General features: G+C 38.1%; 1 protein-coding gene across 2 annotated transcripts in view; it reads right to left on the bottom strand.

The window, feature by feature from the left end:
• Positions 1-24,978, bottom strand: part of LOC126481291 (adenylosuccinate synthetase) — a 64,750-nt gene that overhangs the window by 8,080 nt on the left and 31,692 nt on the right. For both annotated transcript variants that reach the window (XM_050104946.1, XM_050104937.1), the window contains 3 exons: positions 10,445-10,599; positions 4,308-4,432; positions 2,168-2,294 (listed from right to left, as the gene is read on the bottom strand). In XM_050104946.1, coding sequence (XP_049960903.1) covers positions 2,168-2,294; positions 4,308-4,432; positions 10,445-10,599 — 407 coding nt within the window. The remainder of the gene's footprint in view (positions 1-2,167; positions 2,295-4,307; positions 4,433-10,444; positions 10,600-24,978) is intronic.

Raw genomic sequence — 24,978 nt, 5'->3', positions numbered from 1 at the left:
TTTATCATTTTCACATCTCGGTGATTAAAATTAGGAACTGCTCTGTGGTCTTCACTGAAGCAACTTTCAAACGGAAAATTTGTTGCTTCTATGTTAATTTTATCACCTATTTCAGAACCACCACCACCTTCATCCACTGCTCAATGTTGCCTTCGTACAATGAATGGTTATTTTTAATCACTCCAGTGCTTGTGTACTATCAATTGAGATAAATGGAAAGTAATAATATGAAAGCAAATAATGAAAAACAATGGCAATTTAAAGAATTTTTTTCTGGAACTGACAATTTTAAACAAGTATTGTGGAACATGACTGCTGTATCAATATCTATCAATAATGGCACTGCTGCAAATCTCAAAGATATGATCACACTGTTTTTGGCTGAATGTTTTCCATATGCATTTTCCAGACTACAAGTCGGACCTTAATTTTCAAGTAACTTTTTTAAACAGATTTTTACCATTTTATTACTAGATCGCAAGGCCAGATAAAAAATTCCTGAAAATCATCAGAACTACTTCTTCTCCTCCTCCTCCTCCTCCTCCTCCTCCTCCTCCTCCTCCTCCTCCCCCTATTCGTCGTTATCGTTGTCCTCTTCATATATGAGATGGTCTTCACTGCCATCAAGAGTGTTACTTATGCTACACTTCTTGAAAGGTTTAACAATAATGTCTTCTCTCACTCTAGACCATGACAGTTTTATATTCTGACACACTTGTTTGTATGGAGGTCATTTTGAAGCTCCCTATACCTCTCTCATATACACTTCCAACGGTTTATTTATTGAGACATCAAGAGGTTGCACTTGTGGAGTAAGTCTTCCCACAATAACAGAAAGCTCTGTATTTACCTGTCTCAATTTATCGTTCAAAGACTTTTTCAAATGACCTCTAAACCGATCTAGCACAAGAAGAGAATTATTCTCCAATAAAGCACCTTTCCCCCTCTCCCACACTCTGTTAATGCATAATTTCATACCAGCCTCATCCACCCAACCTTTGTCATGTACATGAGCAACAAGAGCTGGCAGTATTTCAGAGGACTCTGGCATTGTTTTGCACTTGAAAATGAACACTGGATTAAGTTTAGACCAAGCACAACAGGGAAGAACAACAGTGTAGTGCATTTTTCATGTACACTTATTTTTCTAATTACACAGTTCTGTTACTTGGCACATCAAATGTCAGACGAGTTTCATCCATATTCACTATTTGGCTTAGTTCTGCACTGGTCTTCTTTTGAATGTTGAATAACAAAGTGATGGAAACATATTTTCTCTTCATATTCTTGTGGCATTTCCTGAGATGTTTTGGGTTTGGTTCGCATGCAAGGTCCATGATGCTTTGTAAACCTGTAGCACCAACCAACTCCATTCTTAAAGTCTGTTAAGCTTCACTGTAGGTATAGTTTACGAGTGTGTATCTGAATAATTTTTGTATTAATTCCAATGCCATTTTGACAGTGTCCCTCAATCCCTTTCAGTATGCCGTCATCAAGTTTTGGTCACTTTGCATTCAGTCCTCTATTTGCACATTTAGTCTTCCTGATTTTTTTCAGTTCTCCTTTACAAGCCCACCAACTGCAAATGGATTTTTCTGTTGGAGGGCTGAAATTCTGCTCAGCTGCTGTGTTTCCACATTGTTCTGCATATGTCATTACTTTCAATTTATAGCCCACATCATATGAATACCTTTTTTTCCATTATGAAAGTAGCTACTAACAAAATTTATGTACCGTTACTGGTCACACAAATCACTTTCAATTCAAGTTCACTGACACTGCAAACTGCAATGATGCATCACAGGCTAGACTGTGTCCTGGGTTTATGACGGTGGGGTGGGAGAGACTGCGTTAGCAAGCTCGTGAATCCCCCCCCCCCCCCCCCCCAACTCACATTTGTCGCATTGGTGCACTGCTGATGCCAGTTGAATCCAGTGTTGCCAGACAGAGATAGATTCTCTGCAGCATCAAACATATGGCTATTTTTAAGAATGGCAGGACTTTTAAATCAAACACTGGACTTTATATATTAATTTCGAGTGTAAGACACACCTGAATTTTAGAGGTACGCTTTCACAGAAAAAAGTTCATCTTATAATCCATAAAAAGGTATTGTTCTTATTTACTTTACATAGAAGACGATTACACGATTGTTGATTCTACCCACCTCTACTGAAGCAAGTTCGCTGATGCTTGAAGGGAAGTAGTTTAGCTCTTTGCCTTTCTTCTTGTATGCTACAGCAATCTTTATTTCTGGTAATGTATCGAGTATATCTAATTTTGTTACACATATTCTGCAAAAGAAAGACATTCCAAGTTAAAATAAATACTAAAAAGTTCTGAAGCAAGCTTTGATAATTTTTAGTTTACAATTTCACATATTTAATTAGACTAGACATATGGGAGCAAGAACTAAGAAAGATTGTTGAGATGTGCATAGAAATGGCAATTTAAGTAAATATAATGCAGTGGTAATTTCAATATGATTCTTCTGGGTGTGTGACTACATGATTATACGAGAAAAACTGCAAACATTTTGGCTACCATTGCAGGTAGGCCTCGTCAGGTGAATACTTGGTAATTTGTGGTTACTGCTTCATATGTACAATTGTGTCACTACACTTTCAGTTGAAAAGGACTTGACACCCTGGCATCCTCCTCTTCCATCCAAACAGGCCCTGGAAAGCCCAGCAGTACCGATCGACCACTGTGTCATCCTCAGCCAACAGGCATCACTATATCCAGACACCCTGGCATAATGGATGTTAACTGGATGAGAAGCCACAAGTCGGGATGTGAAATGCTTATTGCTGTCAATATTTAACACTAACTTTTGTTGTATGTAATTCAGTGGATGCTACCAAAATGATGTACTGCTACTTATGTGTGTGAGCCAGTGGTTGCTAGGATCTGTCTGATCCCTGTTGCATGCAATGTGATGACTACAGTATGTGACAGTGCTGCTCCACAAATTAATATAAAATAGTCATTGCAATAAGCATATGACACCCCCAATGCCTTAACCCACTGATCTAATCAACATGCACCATACCAGGACTTCCAATCACTTTCAACTGAAGATATAAGGATTCAATATATTTTCTTTATTTGCTTTCTCTTTTAGTTCGTTATCTAGAGAAAAGAACAAACCAAATGTTGATTAAGAATTGGCATGAACATAGCACAGTCCAGAATTAAAAATTACAAAATTTGCAGTTCTGATATGCAGCATAGTACAACAGAATAATACAGGTAGCATGTACCTTCTGGATTATAGATGAACATAAATCTGTGCATTAGATGGCCAAAGGGCAACATGTATATTTTTTACCAAAAATTATTACAACTTTTTTTTCTTAGAGTAGACTTCCCCCCCTTTAAACACTATAATGCTTAGTTATACTAGCATACTTGAAATTGGGATGCCATAACACACATAAAGCAGCAACCATCAATCACCAAAAGTTGCCCCGCCTGGTATACGCAGACAAATTTTACTAAACAGCCTCCAGACAAGACAGATTAGGATCTAGTTTTGGTAAGTAAGTTCAGTAATTTAACATATCCATTATTACCACCAATGCACTGTGCTAGATAGGTGGTTACTTTGCCCTATAGTGTGTATTTTTATGACACAGTTTGGGTCCCATGGCGAAATTAAGCCAAGCATTCCATAGAAAAAATATTTTCTGGTGTGAGATGGATTACACACAGTCCAACAATCATGATATTTAAAGACAATTACATTATATAACCTACCCAACATTCATTGCATTTTTACCCTAAGTTAATTCTGAACAATATTAAAAAATGATTTTTATCTAGACAGCCATACTAGAGAGCCAATATCTTTCAAGCTATCAACAAACTAACTGTTGCACAGCTGCCTTCACAGCAGGTTATTTTTAGTAAACTCTATTACATACAACTCTGAGTAGCTCATTTTTGATATCCCATAATCTGACAAGCTATAATGGTATCACAACACAGCTGACACTTGTGTCGCATCAGTTATGAAACATTGAAAGGATGTTTCACGTGGCCTAAGCAGTTGTTATCAGGAGATTATGAAATTTGAAAGCTATTTCATGTGTCAAAGATGTCATTTCCAACATGTTACAGAATCACAGAAGGAACATAAAAATCTATTTTCATTTGCAGCACAAACTACATACTTCACAACAGATAATGCAACAGATCAATCTTGTGCTGCAGTACAATTATGTTTAATATGACCAACTGATAAGCAACAAACAAATATCATGACAACAGAATATGAATATTAATAAAAATTTTCTCTTACTTACAAACTATAGCCATTAACTAAAGTGGTATATCGTAAAAGTGGCAGGTCCAGCCAGCCACATCTTCTTTTCCTCTTTGTTGTAACACCTACTTCACTACCACGTTCTTGGAGCAGCTCACCATTTGCCTAAAATAAATACCACAAACTTTCTGTAAGTGCATGAAATGTGTCAAAGAAGGTGATATAATTTGTTAATATATTTGGTAATACAATCTTAAGCTTGCAACATGTGTGATGTCTTGTCTTTGATGTTTGGAAGTGGACCACAATGACAAAAAAATTTGTTGCCAGGTGTCAGCAGACAATGGCACAAGAAAAAATAAATGCTGGTTTTTCGCAGCAGGTGGTGGATTAGCAAGCACAAAAAAGGCTGAAAAAAGTAATGTGCATTCAGAGATTTAACATAGCTGGAATTCCTAAGAATTACAATTTTGTTACTTTTAACTGAGAAGTTCTCAAATGTTTTTGTACTGCATCCTCTTTGACCTGACAGAGACACTGCACTGTACTTCTGCTCTTTTACAAGCTTCATTAGCTTAATATTACTGTGCCTTCATAGTTCAAAATTCTTGATCAATATATATTTAACCGCCAAACATTTGAACAAACAAATTTTGCATGCATATACAAGATTGTTGACAGTGAAATATTAAATTCCATACGACAAAATTTTGCTGGTGGTTCCAAAATAGTATTAAACTCAAATATTCCTTATTGCAATTTCAGCAAAACAAATATCTGGATGTTTCCAGAGCCATAGATAATGAATTTATGAGCTTTTCTAAGCAAACTTTTATTTTCTTGGATTCATCACATATTTCCTTCTAATACCGTGCAGCATTCTTTATTATTTTTAATTGAAATTATAAATGCTGGCCCGTGGGAGGTAGAATATTTTCACTTGGTTATTATCAGATTTATGTATATTTACACCAATATACACAAACACTGCCATTACTGAAAAGTGAAAAATATGAAGCACTGCTGAAGATGTCCACAGATGTTCTCCATTATGTTCTCAATCATTTCTTGAGGAATTATCTCCCCATTATGTTCTCAATTATTTCTTGAGGAGTGACCTCTATCTCTTCCTGGATTGTAGCTTTCAACTCTTCACTATTGTGTCACTGTGAAAAATCTGTTCTTGAACTGACCTTTCAGAAAGAAATTGGGGACTGATAGAGCAAGTGACCTCGTCAGTCACGGGTACCACCAAATCGTGAGAGTATTTGATATGGATTAGATTAGGCATTTGAATTGTGGGCCATATAGCCAGAACCCTATCTTGCTGAAACCATATTGCATTTAAACTGCAATATCACTGCAGTTGTGAAATGAAAAAATTGTTAATAATGGCCGCATAACAGCTCAGAATTGACCACCACTGGCTGGCCATTGTAGCCTATTTAAAAAAAGCAGCACCCAAGATGCCAACCTCTGGTCTACAACAGTCCTTTTTATGTACAAGCTGTCAAGCTGCATCCAAGTAATATTGGTTTTGTTTACTGACAAACTGACCCAAATCAAAATTCACCTCATAAAACATCACAAGATATCAGAATCACAACATCTTGGTCAATTTTGTCTAATAACATCGTGCATAAATTGCTCCTACTCTATTTCCCAGCCTTAACTGTTTAACCACTTGCAGCTTATAAAGATGAAACTTTACATCCTGTTTCAAAATTCTTCACAGAGAGATGCTAGAGATTTGTGATGACCTGAAATGTTGACTGACAGATCACTGTGGCTTTTATTGCAAAGCTTCACAAGCTTGTCAGATATTATCCAGCAACTGAACAGTCATTTCGGGTCCCTTATGCTTTATACTAGTTTCAGAGCCCATCTTATGCTATTGTTTTATCCATCTGGACATTGTCTTTCTGTTTAGAACAAGGAAATGGCCATCTCTTCCAAGGTACATTCTGTGTTGGACAGTGAAGGAATTGTGTGTCTCAATACGCACCTGTGCTGGCCATTATGATATGAATGACACACTATGTGGATCTAATGAAGTGTAGTCAATGGCATGAGCACATCTACATCTTAGCAGGGCAGTCAGTTGTAAATATACTATTTCCCTCGGGCCATCCTCTATATACATACTTTTATTAGTCAGGGACTGAAGTCAAACAATGTCACAAAGTATTAATTAAAACTACTTCTCTGAGGTACCAGAATTGGTGCTGGCCATGGAGCAGGAGCAGTTTGCCCAGAGGCAAAGTTTTCTAATCATTTCAGTCTGCTGATTCAACACCCGTGCAATAACATGAAGTATTTGGACTATTCGGACAGAGCTGCCTGCCTTCTATTTCGGTCAAAGTCTTGGATACATTTGTGTAAAACTATCCTTTCTCTATCTCGTGCACACACACACACACACACACACACACACACACACACACACACACACACACAGAGAGAGAGAGAGAGAGAGAGAGAGAGAGAGAGAGAGAGAGAGAGAGAGAGGAATGCCTAATTCCATAACTATGCCTTCTGTATAAATTTTTTTGGTTTTTATTACAGGACATTAAGTTTTTGTTTTGTAAGAGGCTTAAACTGCTTGGAAATGAGTGGAAAGAACTCTTGATCACAATTAAGTTTTAAAAAAAAAAGAACAGGAAAACAGTTATTTTCTGCATGGAAAATGGAGAACAAATACTGAAAAAAGGCACACAGAAAAACAATTTATGAATGAAATAAATATTCTAATAAACTATATTACAGAACTACTTTTTTAATCCTTAAACTCAAAGAATACATAAAGAATGGAAAGGAAGAAAAAAGTACATCTAATTTTTGTTTGGACATATATCAATAGATTTTTTTTTAATTCGACAGCATTATTTTCTATTTGGCACAAAGTCCATTGGAACAATGATTGTGAAAGTTCAGCCACTGTCTCATCCATCAGCTACTCCCATTTTCTCATCACCACCTAAATCGTAATCAAAAACATCTGACTAGAGCATACCAATCTGCGACTTTACATTGGATAATCAGCTCTATTTCAGTAAAATATACGACTCACTCTTCTACATTCAGGTCCTAAATTGCTTGTCATCTATCATAGTACCAGATATAACCACAGCAAGCATACTAATTTGAAAGCCAACTTAATTGTCAGTTAACCCTAAAAGCTGCAGGCAATGTGAACTTAAAAGAGTTCAGCTCTTTCTGGGTGATTTCATAGGGTACCACATTATGTCGAATATAATTTCTGGGCAATTTGTATGTAGAATTCGCTATTTTCACAACAATATTCGACTGCTGCCCTGGCCAGCACATTCTCCAGATCTCTCACCAATTGAATACGTCTGGTCAATGATGGGCGAGCAACTGGCTCGTCACAATATGCCAGTCACTACTCTTGATGAACTGCGGTATCGTGTTGAAGCTGCATGGGCAGCTGTACCTGTACATGCCATCCAAGCTCTGTTTGACTCAATGCCCAGGCGTATCAAGGCCATTATTACGGCCAGAGGTGGTGGTTCTGGGTACTGACTTCTCAGGATCTATGCACCCAAATTGCATGAAAATGTAATCACATGTCAGTTCTAGTATAATATATTTGTCCAATGAATACCTGTTTATCATCTGCATTTCTTCTTGGTGTAGCAATTTTAATGGCCAGTAGTGTAATTACTTAATCTGCTTACGTTCTTTAAACCAGGTCCTTTCTTCATATCACTGGCTGGAACCGATGTTTATTTCACTCAAAAATTTTTTTGGAAGTACAGTACTTATGTATATTTATGAATGAACAGAGTTTTAAACCTGATTTATATGAACACCTCATGCTGATTTACCCTCCTCCCCCTTCACCTCCGCACCATGAGGCACTTAACATTTTCCCTGGCGGGGGCATAATACATTTTAAGAACCTCTGCTTTAAACAATCAATATCTTGCTGAACAAATTAACTTTTTGAGGCAAAAAGCTAGCATCAGTGTCACTCATTTTGTGTCTTATCTCACAAGTGGAAATTTCTTTGGATGTATCAGTAGCATTCTTGGGCAATTTAAAAACTGGTAAGGTACAGAAATTTCAGTAAGGTTGTAGCAATTGTCTATGGGCTGACAGACCATCTCATCTGCCAAACATTTCTTGATCCTATCCCACCGTTGCCTGCCATTAAGACACACCATGTACACTGTCAGTCAGAACAGTGCTCTAATATCATATGGCCTACAATCTCTTCACGTGCCCTTAAATCACAATGCTCCCAATTAACATGCCATATGAAGTACGTTTGCTGGGAGTAATGTTGTGAGCATGTGAGCAATTAGGGCAGCTGCTTGTGAACTGACAAAGAATATAGTTCAATGATGAATTTAGGTTTTGTCTGGACACAAATGACTAGCATATTGGAGAAAGACTACAATTTGTACAACATCCTAGGCCAGGGTTCACTGTTGGGAGTTAGCCTGCCAGAGCTGATGGTGCATGGTGTGGTCTGCCGAGACAGAGGCAACCTCATATTTAACAGATGTTCAGCCTGCATACTGCAAATGTGTGTCACGTACCTTGTAAATGTTCACTACGATGATCACAAAGAAGTAGCTGCCATTTAGACAGTACAAAATTTTTGCTGAACAGTAACAAACACATCATGTTTTCGATCCAAAGCTTCTATGATCCTTACAACTTCCAAGATCTTTGGTAGCCATCAGATAATGCTTGTGGCATTAGTTTTGTTTCGATAGCTATCAGCTGTGCTACAGAACACACAAGGAAGGGTATATCTGATAGTGTTCCCATCGATCAGAACAGGGCACACACCCAGTGATATTGAAGTTGATCAAAATCTGATTTTTTAAAGAAAATAAAACACTATCTTACTCACAGTTTAAGTAGCAGTGCCTAGGTTACCTAGATGTTTAGATGCCTAGAACAGAGCAGAGTAAGAAAGACTTATTACCGCCAAAAACCCTCCAAATTCAAATACAGCCCACTTCTCAAAAATGATGTGTTTTCACTGTTGACTGTAGAAATCATTTGTACCTCTGGAACTGAGCACAATTTAACTCTGTGAGTGTAAAATACAGAGTAGATGATGTGCAAAGAAACATTCAATCATGAGAAGGGAAGTACTGCAATAAAGTATTTTATGGCCTATGGCCTTTGCAGTTACACAACAGATGATGTTGGACTGTTTTGCAAATGTAAACATGGACTGCATCTGTAAGCTATGAAGGAAAACTTGTTTTATTATGAAGGACCGATGACTGACTTGAAAAAATGTTATACAGTTTTCATTTACTATAGTCTACACTTTTCCTTGTCATTCTGGTGGGTCCACCAGTGTATGACTTTGTGGGCTTTCATATGAGCAAAAATAATAAAGTAAATGGAAGGTCACAAGTTGTGTTATTATGGGGACAGTAAAATTGCTGACAAGGACACTGCAATTTGGAACGAATTAATTTAAGTTGAAATTCTTAAACTGGATGAGGAATGTATTAAGTATGTGAACTGTTTAAATTAATTCAATTTTTACAGACTTTGGAGTGATTTATTTGCTGATGGATACACTAATTTCATTTCCAGCTGAACCTATAACAAGCTGCCACCTATTGCTTGATCACAAATCTCTAATCTACTTAACAGTTATGAGCATAAAAAAGTGAGTGAACAAGAACTTGAAGGGTTATGGCACGGCCAAAGTAGATTACAGAAAATCACTCAAAATGTGCTCCCACATGCTTGTTGGTATATGAGAGATCTATAAAATTATACTTAAGACAGGCACAAATCATTGAAACTTTTTTCACTATGGTTCTGAAAGGGCATCAGTAATCACAAAATTAGATGGTGTAACATGGATTTAACTCAGGACAATTCTGACATGAGTCTTCTGCTAATTACTGGCCTCATGTTATCACTACAGGGAGACAATCTTACTATAATTACACTAAAGTGCTATATATTAACATATATAGCACTTTAGTGTAATTATAGTAAGATTCATTTTTCAGTGCTAGTAAACAGATACATACTAAACCTTATTTGAATATATCCAAATCATGGCGTAATGCTACTACTATCTTTTAAAGTAGGCCACTGATGTGAAATGACCATTAATACTTTCTTTACAATATATTACATGAAAAAAGCTAAACAAAAATTTCTACTTACATCTAATAGCTCTGTTGGAAAGGGTCCATCTCCAACTCTTGTTGTGTAAGCTTTAACCACTCCAATTACATCTCCAATATTACAAGGTGGAAGACCTAGTCCAGTACACACACCACCTATGCTGCAGTTTGATGATGTCACATACGGGTAGGTCCCTGAATAATTCAACAAACAAAAAGTTTGAGAAAACAATAATGTCTATATCCTAAGGAAGCCCTATTTTGTACATATTTTGCTATTATTTTCCAAACTACTTTAGAGCTCTATTTGTGCCATTATTTCATCATAAGTTTAAGGATGTCAAAAATTTAACATTTAGTGGTGGGGAGGGAGAGGGGGGGTAGAGGGATATATATATATATATATATATATATATATATATATATATATATATATATAATGGAAGGAAACATTCCACGTGGGAAAAATTATATATAAAAACAAAGATGAGGTGACTTACCGAACAAAAGCGCTGGCAGGTCAATAGACACACAAACAAACACAAACATACACACAAAATTCAAGCTTTCGCAACAAACTGTTGCCTCATCAGGAAAGAGGGAAGGAGAGGGGAAGACGAAAGGAAGTGGGTTTTAAGGGAGAGGGTAAGGAGTCATTCCAATCCCGGGAGCGGAAAGACTTACCTTAGGGGGAAAAAAGGACAGGTATACACTCGCACACACGCACATATCCATCCACACATACAGACACAGCTTGTGTCTGTATGTGTGGATGGATATGTGCGTGTGTGCGAGTGTATACCTGTCCTTTTTTCCCCCTAAGGTAAGTCTTTCCGCTCCCGGGATTGGAATGACTCCTTACCCTCTCCCTTAAAACCCACTTCCTTTCGTCTTCCCCTCTCCTTCCCTCTTTCCTGATGAGGCAACAGTTTGTTGCGAAAGCTTGAATTTTGTGTGTCTATTGACCTGCCAGCGCTTTTGTTCGGTAAGTCACCTCATCTTTGTTTTTATATATATATATATATATATATATATAGAGAGAGAGAGAGAGAGAGAGAGAGAGAGAGAGAGGCTATGAGTAGTAACTATTTCATTTTTTTGGAAGTAATTCATAATTCAACACAGTATCAAGCAAGACCTCACATAAGCATAAAAGAAGCCATGACTGGATGAGAGAAAGGTCTCCATTCCTCTTTCTCCGTCCAAACTGAGCACTAGCCCCAAAAGGCTGTTAACTTTTCAGCTCCGTATGCACAAACCTAAGTAATCAGACAACTAACGGCATTCGAAAGCATTACATATTAGGATGCATATATGAATTAGATAAATCGTATGCTAAAGTAGTAGTTGGATCTTCCAGATCCCTCAGACTATTAACCAATGACAAAGAATAGGCAGACTTATTATGTGAAATGGGACATGCAACACATCCAACAAATCATCCTTTTTGCACCACAATACACATGCAGCAAACAGATTGCAGACTAACAGTGCTTAGAAGGAAAAAACTGCAACTTCAGGGCCCAAGATGAAAAATTAATTTTTATTACTTATTTTTTTTGTAAGTGTATGACTTCAGCTGACAGAGACTGGTGTGTGTGTGTGTGTGTGTGTGTGTGTGTGTGTGTGTGTGTGTGTGTGTGAGAGAGAGAGAGAGAGAGAGAGAGAGAGAGAGAGAGAGAGAGAGAGAGAGAGCGGGGGGGGGGGGGGGGGGGGGGGCCTTGCAAAAGCTTCTTGTGCGACAGTCTTTCTGTTGTGCCTATCTCCAACTCAGCATCTCCGCTATATGCTGAGTAGCAACTATCCCTTTCACAATATTGTTACATTCTATCCTGGATTTTCCAGTGGTAGATTATTTTTTACTACTATTACTGTCAATGTAACAATATTCCTTTCTTCTGAGGCACCAGAAAGTGCCTTCGGTGGGTTGCACGAGGAATGCTGTTAGTTCATAAATGAGTTAAATGGCTTACACAAGAGGACTCATTTCACAATGAGAAGAGAATGTTGGCCTATTTAAATCTTAATACTACCTTATGCAGAACCAAGATCGGATCTTATATTTACAGAAATGAAACCACCACTGATATAGTGAACCACAGTTCCTCCAACCACCTGATGAAGTACAAGAAGTCAGCTTTCAGGTCTTTACTATAAAGCCTCCACAGGTCCTGTTGTCAAGGAAAGATTTCAATAACAAATTTCAAATTATACAGTGCATAGCCTATATAAATGGTTACAATAGTGAGTTCAGCAATAGTATGACTTGGGGTATCGTCAGAAAGACAAGATAGAAAGCTAACCTACTGGCCAAGAATTGTATCAGTTCCAATATTTGGAGGAAAGGGGGGGGGGGGGGGGGGGGGGGGAGAGGGAGGAGGAATTTGTAACACACATCATAAAATTTGGCACTATTTCCAAGAGGGTCAGAAGATACTAATGCTCCAAAACCAATGAACAGCTTTTCATTCCCAGTAACGCCAATACAAAGTACAAGCACAGGGACCACACAAATGCAACACAACTAGGTATATTACACTACTCATCGTGGTTGCCCCATGTGATACACTGGACAAACTGATGGGATTTTCTACTAGGTTCAAAGAACACCTCAGGATTTCTGCCCCTAAATCTGCCTTCAGTACCCACTTTCAAAAGCAGGGGCATTTTGTCACTGACCTACCCAGAAACTTAGGCAAAAACAAAGGCCACATGTTAAGTATCTAGATAGTGTTTCTTAAAAATCAGTAAACAATCGATTAATCAATGATGTCGGCAGTATCATCACTACCAGTTGTCTGGTTTAACTACTAATAGTCATATTGTTTATAATGTAATTCTTCTTTGATTGACACATAAAAAATTGTTTGATTCTATTACCTCCATGGCATGTGGAGTGCATAGGGGAAGTACATTACATGGAGGTAGTTAACCAGCAACAAATATGGTGGGGCCCATATGTTAATAGATTGGTCAATATGGGGGGAGGGGTCGTAAGAGAGCAAATTTCCTTGTTTGTCTTCCAGCGATAACTCATGGTAGTAAGCCTGTTGTACTGACCACATGCTTATGGTGAAAATTACACACACGAATCAAATGGATTCATGAATGCACATTATGCAGATTATCATCTTTAAATGTGTGAGCATTCTTACTTGTAGCAAGGAATAGAAATGTAAAAAAGGTTGCTGTAATACAATGCAGTTAGTACAGGAAAAAAATTACATCTTAAAGATTTGTTAAGTGTTTGTGATTGTACTGCACAAGGCATTTTAAAACAAATATGATTATTATTGTTATTAAACACACTGCTGTTATCCTCTTATGTTTCTGAGTCCTCATAGTAAACTTAGAAGTGATTTCAATCTTACATGTTAATGTGTAGGGATATTTGAAAACACAAAACATCAACACAATCCTAACCCCCGCATCACTTCTGCCTTTGTAGAAGCACAAATATTGTCCTTATGTTGGTTACCTGTGTTGTGTTCAATTTGCAGATCTTGCTCCTTCAAGGACGCACAAGTTCCCGCAAAACTTAATACAGTAAAAGCACAATGTATCGAATGTCAAAGTTTGTATTTGTATGGTGGCTGGACATAAACACTAAAATAAACAACTATACTTATATGCCATCTACTTTCACAGTGTTGCAATGCATATTCATAAGTAATTCAGGCAAAACGTGAATGTTTCAATGGATGTGAGATAGAACTGATCTCTTCTTGCCACGAGTTGACAGTGAACATCTTGGAATGTTTTTGTAAAAACTAGTAATCCTGTACATATTTCTTAAGCTCTTGCCCAATAATAATGAAACCCCTTGTTTGAAACTTGTGAAGTGAGTGAATTAACTCACCATTTTCATTTTTGTGTTTTCAAGTTTACAGCATCCTGTGACCTGATTAATAATTTTTCAAGTGTCATGAGAAAGAATGCTGCCCCGAAAGTTCTAGTTCTTTAAGGTATCAAAGGAGGTGACCTCAGTGTGCCAACAAAGGCTTCTTCACTCGTTTCAGTATTTAAACATCACACAACAACATGATTATTCTTTGTCACACAACTATAAAGCCACAACTGTTGAATTGCTGTTGGCAGCAGTGAGATAAAGAGCACCGTCGCCACGAAGTGCTCCGAATGGTGCTGACATGAAACGATCAGGACTTCTTGTGTGGTGCCGAAAGTCTGTTGGCAAAGGAAATCCAGCACTTTGAAGATTACTTTGTTTATGTGATAAGTGCATAAATAGAGATTTTTGTTTGTTGTTGTTGTTGTTGTCTTCAGTCCTGAGACTGGTTTGATGCAGCTCTCCATGCTACTCTATCCTGTGCAGGCCACTTCATCTCCCAGTACCTACTGCAACCTACATCCTTCTGAATCTGCTTAGTGTGTTCATCTCTTGGTCTCCCTCTACGATTTTTACCCTCCACGCTGCCCTCCAACACTAAATTGGTGATCCCTTGATGCCTCAGAACATGTCCTACCAACCGATCCCTTCTTCTGGTCAAGTTGTGCCACAAACTTCTCTTCTCCCCAATCCTATTCAATACTTCCTCATTAGTTATGTGGTCTACCCATCTAATCTTCAGCATTCTCCTGTAGCACCACATTTCGAAAGCTTCTATTCTCTTCTTGTCCAAACTATTTATCGTCCATGTTTCACTTCCATACATGGCTACACTCCATACAAATACTTTCAGAAATGACTTCCTCACACTTACATCTACACTCGGTGTTAACAAATCTCTCTTCTTCAGAAACGCTTTCCTTGCCATTGCCAGCCTACATTTTATATCCTCTCTACTTCGACCACCATCAGTTATTTTGCTCCCCAAATAGCAAAACTCCTTTACTACTTTAAGTGTCTCATTTCATAATCTAATTCCCTCAGCATCACCCGACTTAATTCGACTACATTCCATTATCCTCGTTTTGCTTTTGTTGATGTTCATCTTATATCCTCCTTTCAAGACACTGTCCATTCCATTCAACTGCTCTTCCAAGTCCTTTGCTGTCTCCGACAGAATTACAATGTCATCGGCAAACCTCAAAGTTTTTATTTCGTCTCCACGGGTTTTAATACCTACTCCGAATTTTTCTTTTGTTTTTTTTTACTGCTTGCTCAATATACAGATTGAATAACATCGGGGAGAGGCTACAACCCTGTCTTACTCCCTTCCCAACCACAGCTTCCCTTTTATGTCCCTCGACTCATATAACTGCCATCTGGTTTCTGTACAAATTGTAAATAGCCTGCCGCTCCCTGTATTTTAACCCTGCCACCTTTAGAGTTTGAAAGAGAGTATTCCAGTCAACATTGTCAAAAGCTTTCTGTAAGTCTACAAATGCTAGAAACGTAGGTTTGCCTTTCCTTAATCTTTCTTCTAAGATAAGTCGTAAGGTCAGTATTGCCTCACGTGTTCCAGTGTTTCTACGGAATCCAAACTGATCTTCGCCGAGGTCGGCTTCTACTGGTTTTTCCATTCGTCTGTAAAGAATTCGTGTTGGTATTTTGCAGCTGTGGCTTATTAAACTGATTGTTCGGTAATTTTCACATCTGTCAACACCTGCTTTCTTTGGGATCGGAATTATTATATTCTTCTTGAAGTCTGGGGGTATTTCGCCTGTTTCATACATCTTGCTCACCAGATGGTAGAGTTTTGTCAGGACTGGCTCTCCCAAGGCCGTCAGTAGTTCCAATGGAATGTTGTCTACTCCCGGGGCCTTGTTTCGACTCATGTCTTTCAGAGCTCTGTCAAACTCTTCACGCAGTATCCTATCTCCCATTCCATCTTCATCTACATCCTCTTCCATTTCCATAATATTGTCCTCAAGTACATCGCCCTTGTATAGACCCTCTATATACTCCTTCCATCTTTCTGCTTTCCCTTCTTTGCTTAGAGCTGGGTTTCCATATGAGCTCTTGATATTCATACAAGTCGTTCTCTTATCTCCAAAGGTCTCTTTAATTTTCCTGTAGGCAGTATCTATCTTACCCCTAGTGAGATAAGCCTCTACATCCTTACATTGTCCGCTAGCCATCCCTGCTTAGCCATTTTGCACTTCTCATTTTTGAGACGTTTGTATTCCTTTTTGCCTGCTTCATTTACTGCATTTATATATTTTCTCCTTTCATCAATTAAATTCAATATTTCTTCTGTTACCCAAGGATTTCTACTAGTCCTCGTCTTTTTACCTACTTGATCCTCTGCTGCCTTCACTACTTCATCCCTCAAAGCTACCCATTCTTCTTCTACTGTATTTCTTTCCCCCATTCCTGTCAATTGTTCCCTTATGCTCTCCCTGAAACTCTGTACAACCTATGGTTCTTTCAGTTTATCCAGGTCCCATCTCCTTAAATCCCCACCTTTTTTCAGTTTCTTCATTTTTAATCTACAGGTCCTAACCAATAGATTGTGGTCAGAGTCCACATCTGCCCCTGGAAATGTCTTACAATTTAAAACCTGGTTCCTAAATCTCTGTCTTACCATTATATAATCTATCTGATACCTTTTAGTATCTCCAGGGTTCTTCCATGTATACAACCTTCTTTCATGGTTCTTAAACCAAGTGTTAGCTATGATTATGTTGTGCTCTGTGCAAAATTCTACCAGGCAACTTCCCCTTTCATTTCTTAGCCCCAATCCATATTCACCTACTACGTTTCCTTCTCTCCCTTTTCCCACACTCGAATTCCAGTCACCCATGACTATTAAATTTTCGTCTCCCTTCACTATCTGAATAATTTGTTTTATTTCATCATACATTTCTTCAATTTCTTCGTCATCTGCAGAGCTAGTTGGCATATAAACTTGTACTACTGTAGAAGGTGTGGGCTTCGTATCTATCTTGGCCACAATAATGCGTTCACTATGCTGTTTGTAGCAGCTTACCCCATTCCTATTTACCTATTCATTATTAAACCTACTCCTGCATTACCCCTATTTGATTTTGTGTTTATAACCCAGAAGTCTTGTTCCTCCTGCCACCGAACTTCACTAATTCCCACTATATCTAACTTTAATCTATCCATTTCCCTTTTTAAATTTTCTAACCTACCTGCCCGATTAAGGGATCTGACATTCCACACTCCAAACCGTAGAACGCCAGTTTTCTTTCTCCTGATAACGACGTCCTCTTGAGTAGTCCCCACCCGCAGATCCGAATGGGGGACTATTTTACCTCCGGAATATTTTACCCAAGAGGACGCCATCATCATTTAATCATACAGTACAGCTGCATGCCCTCGGGAAAAATTACAGCTGTAGTTTCCCCTTGCTTTCAGCCATTCGCAGTACCAGCACAGCAAGGCCGTTTTGGTTATTGTTACAAGGCCAGATCAGTCAATCATCCAGACTGTTGCCCTTGCAACTACTGAAAAGGCTGCTGCCCCTCTTCAGGAACCACACGTTTGTCTGGCCTCTCAACTGATACCCCTCCGTTGTGGTTGCACCTACAGTACGGCTATCTGTATCGCTGAGGCACGCAAGCCTCCCCACCAACGGCAAGGTCCATGGTTCATGGAAACATTTCCTTTTTGTTATTGTTTTGAAAATGAATACCAAAAAAAACAATTATCTGTGTGAACTTTTTTCAAGAAAGTGGCAGATAACAGTCAGTTTGTGAAGAGTACCATCAGTAGTACAGAATTAAAAAATTCAGGGAATACGACTAATTTAAAAGGCCACTTAAAAAGGAAGCATGGTAAAAAACTACAGAAGCATGGATTAGTAATAAAAATGAAAGGTGAGGGATCAAATTATGAGCTAGAGCAAGTGAAAAAAAAACTAAAAAAATAAAAAAATTGAGAAGCTCTTTAAAAAATAATTTTAACACAAGTCAGTTGTACAACACTATTTCAAAAGTAAAAAAAGAACTTTATTCTCTTTATGCACAAATGATCGCTACCGAAATGCTGCCATACAGAACTTCGGCCATCAAGGTTTTACAAAATCTGTTCATGCCATAGACGCTGATCCAAATATATGAGGAGATAAAAAATAAATTATTAGAAGAAGTCATTACAAAATGTAACTGTTTAAGTGTTGCAATGGACATGTGGACAAGCAACACAAGTGAAGACAAACTGGCACTGACTTGCCACTTTATAATGAACAAAAAATTAGTTTCACTGATGTTAAAGTGACCAAAATTGCAGGTCATCACTATACAGAATGTATGGCACACATACGTAATATATTTTTTAAATGTTTCCTTTATTACCTTTTCAATGCCATGCTGAGTTTCGGTTCATTCTCTTGAGTGGTACATGTATGTACAGTTCAAGTTGGTAGAGCTTTTAAGGTTGTTCTTAACAGCTTCACCTCCCCCCACCTCCCCTCTTGTAGGTAGAAATCTGAAGACGTTATGTCATTTTTGTTCTGTTTACTGACACCACAAACCTTAACAAATCACTGAATAATTGTGTTATAACAGGCTTAATTTAATTTATTTTCTTACTCATTACCACAAATAAGCACCATGTTTGAACGCAGATGTGTTTACAATACGCTTTCTCATACATTGTTATTTCCACATGCCACTTATAGTGGACCACCAAAGGTTTACACTTTAGAGATGCATTTCAAGTTTGTATAACAATAGAGTAACTTATGAGAAACGAATGCAAATCCTAACACCGTCTGAACCAAAATTAATACAGCATACATCTACATGATTACTCTGCAATTCACATTTAAGTGCTTGGCAGAGGGTTCATCGAACCACAATCATAGTATCTCTCTACCATTCCACTCCCAAACAGCGTGCGGGAAAAACGAACACCTAAACCTTTCTGTTCGAGCTCTGATTTCTCTTATTTTATTTTGATGATCATTCCTACCTATGTAGGTTGGGCTCAACAAAACATTTTCGCATTTGGAAGAGAAAGTTGGTGACTGAAATTTCGTAAATATATCTCGCCGCAACGAAAAACGTCTTTGCTTTAATGACTTCCATCCCAACTCGCGTATCATATCTGCCACACTCTCTCCCCTATTACGTGATAATACAAAACGAGCATAGCAAAACATTTCCCCTCTTGCACCAATATTTAACGAAGTGACCTCCTCCTCCATTTCCTGCTTTCCCTGTGCTGAAGCTCAACTTATCGTAAACACACAATATGTTCGCCCGATTTTTCTGAGAATTACTTTTTATTTATGAAAGTAATTTTTCACCTAAGAAGACATTGAAATATGTACACTGCTATTACTTTTGAATTCGTTCGGATTGTTAATAACAAATTTCATAAGTGAATATATATATATAATGGAAGGAAACATTCCACGTGGGAAAAATTATATATAAAAACAAAGATGAGGTGACTTACCGAACAAAAGCGCTGGCAGGTCGATAGACACACAAACAAACACAAACATACACACAAAATTCAAGCTTTCGCAACAAACTGTTGCCTCATCAGGAAAGAGGGAAGGAGAGGGAAAGACGAAAGGATGTGGGTTTTAAGGGAGAGGGTAAGGAGTCATTCCAATCCCGGGAGCGGAAAGACTTACCTTAGGGGGAAAAAAGGACAGGTATACACTCGCACACACACACATATCCATCCACACATACACACATCCTTTCGTCTTTCCCTCTCCTTCCCTCTTTCCTGATGAGGCAACAGTTTGTTGCGAAAGCTTGAATTTTGTGTGTATGTTTGTGTTTGTTTGTGTGTCTATCGACCTGCCAGCGCTTTTGTTCGGTAAGTCACCTCATCTTTGTTTATATATATATATATATATATATATTGTGAGGCTACAGTGAAGATCTCTAGCTCTTTAAGTAAGTGTCTGCAGGATGATCTTGATGAGCTCCAGCAATTATTCTGATTACACATTTTTGTGCAATGAACACACTTTTACTCAATGATGAGCTACCCCAGAATATGATGCCATACGAAAGCAGAGAATGAAAACAGGCGTGGTAAGCTAATTTACTGAGATGTAAATCACCAAAATTTGCAAACGTTTCAGCAGATCTTCCATGTGTTTTTCCCAGTTAAACCCCCCAATGCATACACCTAGAAATTTTGAATATTCTACCTTAGCTACCGATTTCTGATCAGAGTCTACATTTATTAATGGTGTCATTCCATTTACTGTGTGGAACTGTATGTACTGCGTTTTGTCGAAGTTTAATGACAGCCCATTTGCAGAGAACCACTTAATGATTTTCTGAAAAACTTCGTTTACAATTTCACCAGTTAATTCTTGTCTGTTGGGTGTGATAGCTATACTTGTATCATCGGCAAAAGTACCAGCTTTGCATCTTCGTGAATATAGAATGGCAAGTCATTGATATATATTAAGAACAGCAGAGGACCCAAGACCAAACCATGCGGCACCCCATTCTTGATTGTTCCCCAGTTTGAGAACTCGCCAGTTTTTTGCATATTATGTGAACTGCTTATGTCAACTTTCTGCACTCTTCCAGTTAGGTATGATCTAAACCATTTGAGCGCTGTCCCATTCATACCACAGCACTTGAGCTTATCTAGAAGTATTCCATAATTTACAAAATCAAAAGCCTTTGAGGGATTACAAAAAATCCCGACGGGTAACTTCCGGTCACTCAGAGCATTTAATATTTTGTTAGTGAAAGTATATATAGCATTTTCCATTGAAAAACCTTTCTGGAAACCAAACTGACATTATCTTAAAACTTTATTTTTACAAAGGTGTGAAGCTACTCTACAATACATTACATTTTCAAGAATTTTGGATAAGGCAGTCAGAAGAGAGATTGGGCAGTAGTTGTTGACATCAGACGTATCCCCTTTTTTATGCAGTGGTTTAACAATGCCATGCTTCAGTCTATCTGGGAAAATACCCTGCTTCAGAGAGCTATTACATATGTGGCTAAGAATCCCACTTATCTCTTGGGAACAAGCTTTTATTATCCTGCTGGAAATGCCATCAATTCCACATGAGCTTTTATTTTTGAGGGGGTTTATCATCTTCCTAATTTCAGAAGGAGAGGTGGGTGGAATTTCAATTCTATCAAATTGTGTGGTTAAGGCCTCTTCCATTAACTGCCTTGCTTCTTCTTATGAACATTTAGATCCTATTTTCTCTACAACATTTAAAAAATGATTATTCAAAATGTTTTCGACTTCCGGCTTGTTGTTTGTCAAGTTTCCATTCGCTTTGATGGTGCCGTCATCCTGTACTCTTGGTTGCCCTGTCTCCCTTGCAATAATATTCCAAATTGTTTCGATTTTGTTATCAGAGGTATTAATCTCAGACGTGATGCACATGCTTCTGGACTTTTTAATAACTCGTCTCAATGTAGCACAATAGTTTTTTTATAATATTTGGCTGTTTCTGGGTCATTACTCTTTCTCGTTAGGTACAGTTCCTTTTTGTGGTTACAAGATATTTTTATTCCTTTAGTAAGCCAAGGTTTTTTACATGGTTTCTTATAATTAGATTTAACTGCTTTCTTGGGGAAACAGTTTTCAAATTCTCTTACAAGTGTATCATGAAATAAGTTATATTTTAAATTAGCATCAGGTTCCTTGTACACCTCATCCCAGTCTAACTGCTGAAGATTTCCTCAGAAATTTAATTGGTTGCACAACTTTGGAGTGTAGTTTTGAATTACTGAATGGAGCTATGTCATATACTGTAACTAGCTGAGCACCATGATCAGAAAGGCCATTCTCAACAGGACAAGAATTTGTTTTTAAACTTATCTTGGTCTATAAAAGTGTTATCTATCAATGTGCTGCTGTCCTTTACAACCTGAGTAGGAAAATTAATGACAGATGTCAAACTGAAAGAACCGAGCAAGACTTCTAGGTCATTCTTCCTATTACACTCTTTCAGTGAATCAACAATGAAGTCCCCACAAATAATAATTTGCTTTCCCCTATCTGACAGATAGCACAACAAGGCATCCAAGTTCTCCAGGAATAAATAAAAGTTTCCTGAAGGAGACCTATATACTGTTACAATTATAAAAGAGCCCTCCTTCAGTTTAAGTTGACAGGCACATGCTTCTATATGTTGCTCTAGACAAAATGTTTTTGTATCTAAGCTTTTTAGACAGTGATAACTTTTGAAATATATGACAACTCCTCCTCTCACCTTATTCTCTCTACTCATATGTGCAGCTAGTTTATAACCACTGATATTTACCTTTTCCGTATCTGACACAATGTGATTCTCAGACAGGCATAGTATAGCTATTACATTATCACATTCAATGTCATCCAAACAAACCAGGAGCTCACCTACTTTATTCTTCAATCCTGGAATATTTTGGTGAAAAATAGTAACATTATTTTTTTCTTTACTTTTGTGAGAATCTACTTTTTCTTTAGTCGACCAATATTTTGGTTAAATACGGTAACATCATTATTTTATTTACTGTTGTGAGAATCTTGTGAGTTTTGTACCTCTTTAGCACCTGCCTGCCTGAGCTCATTGGACACTGGTATAGTCTAAAAAAAGAGGTACATCCACGAGTACTAGTGTCCCCCCTTATGGATTTCACTAACAACCCTGCCAATTTACCCTTCCCTTTCCTATTGAGGTGTAGGCCATGCCTTGTGAAATCCCCCATCAATAGCCTCGATAGGAACCAATCCAATGTCTGACAGAGTGGCCACCCTACGCAACTAATCCAACTCCGTATTTATCCTCCTGACAGAGCAGTTCAACTAGGGCTGATCATGCCGCACGAAAGCAGGCACCAGATGCCGCACGAAAGCAGGCAGCAGCCCAACATTGGTATGAGTTGTTGCAGAGGCTATTTTCACCAGGTCACACTCAATATTGTAGCCCTGATCCCTACCAATACTGTTTCCCATTCCCACCCACCATCATCACATGATCCTGCTTTGAAAAATCCTTGCACAAGGAACCTATATCCTCTACCACCTGGCTAAGATATGCACTTGGCTTGAAAAAGTTTGTGACCTGGTACACGTCACCTAATTTTTCCTGTAAAATCTGGCCCACGCCTCTTCCATGGCTGCTACCTAGCAACAGAACTTTCCTAAGATACTATAGCATCTAAGTAAAAGTGAGTTAACATCATGCTGTCCTTTCCCCCTTGGCCTTTCCCATTTACTCCTCCCGCACCATAGTCTCCCCCCCCCCCCCCCCCCTCCCTTTCGCTCTGTTTTTCTCTTAACGGTTTATATGCTACTCTATGGTTATAACGGACAAGTCTAGTTTTTTTAAATACCATGCTTTCAAGTACATTTTAAAAACTTGTTAAAATTAACTATTCTAAGGTTTTTAAGTTCTGAATTGTGAAAAGCAAAGGTTCTGAAAAGAATTTTATTATTTATATTTTAGATTTTTAAGGTTTATTTGGTGGATGTTTTTATTCCTTTCAACTGGATCTATTCTCCTTGCTATAAGGTATGTATCTAGTGGTCTTCATTTAAGTCACTAAATATCCTTAGTTCATGTTGTTTCTCTTAGGCTACCACCACTATATGGGCGTTATTAGTGATGCATTTTAATACATGTTAATTGTCGCTGTTATATTTCCTAAACAAGTTTTAAGATATGGTATTTGAACATTCCTTGTTCTTGTTTGGTTATTTCAGGCACTCCTCAAAAGATCAACTATTCTTCGCTAGCACCCACACATGATCTCCACTTGTCCACAGGCTGTCTGTTTACTTTTGCAGTATCAGCATATCGCAGCACCCACAGTCGCCTCCCACGTTCTGGGAATACGCACAGACTGGAATTAGTAGGATGTTTACTTTAATCATCTCCTTTAATGAGCCACTTGCTTGACACACGTCTTCCAGGTGTTCGTTTTTGGGCTATTGTGCCACTTCACTTTAAGTGTCCCTTCAGTTCTTTAAACTAGCCACTCATCACACCTTTATATTATTTTTATGTATCTGTGTTACCACCAGATTACCATCATATGATTTGTTTGGATTCCATTGACCACTTTGCACTTTGATCCATACGTCTGGCTGATTTTGATTCACTGACGACCACTGATGAAAGTTGTCTAATGTAACACCAAACACTGCCTTGAATTATTTTCTTTTGCTAGTCACCTTAGAATTATATATGCAACACTTTAGCTGTCAATATGAAGTGCCTCTTGTTCAAAACAATGATACTTGACATTTTTGTATGGTTTAGGTGCTCCAAATTCATTTGTCACTCTGAATATGTTGCAGTACATGGTGCAACACTCTCCCCACGGCCGATCATGCGCTAGGTAGGAAAGGCTGCACAAAACGCTGTCATTAGCTGTTTTCCGCATGACAGATACGAGTAACTTCAACAATTTTTGAAAATGCTTGCACTGTATAGTAGCAGCTGAAACTGAGTGTGCTGTGATATGCTGATACTGCGAAAGTAAAGTCACACTGTGGAGGGCTCGCCTAAGTGCAGACCATGTATGGGCGCTACTGAAGAATATTAGGTCTTTTTTGTTGTATTCTTCCTGCATTAAAACTTTAGTGTGGGTTTCACAGCAAGTCAAAAATAGTTCAAATGGCTCTAAGCACTATGGGACTTAACATCTGGGGTCATCAGTCCCCTAGACTTAGAACTACTTAAACCTAACTAACCTAAAGACATCACA

The sequence above is a fragment of the Schistocerca serialis genome, chromosome 1 (genome assembly GCF_023864345.2).
Source record: "Schistocerca serialis cubense isolate TAMUIC-IGC-003099 chromosome 1, iqSchSeri2.2, whole genome shotgun sequence".
NCBI lineage: Eukaryota > Metazoa > Arthropoda > Insecta > Orthoptera > Acrididae > Schistocerca > Schistocerca serialis.
Note: the sequence above shows the minus strand (reverse complement) of the source record. Positions and strands in the feature narration are given on the sequence as shown.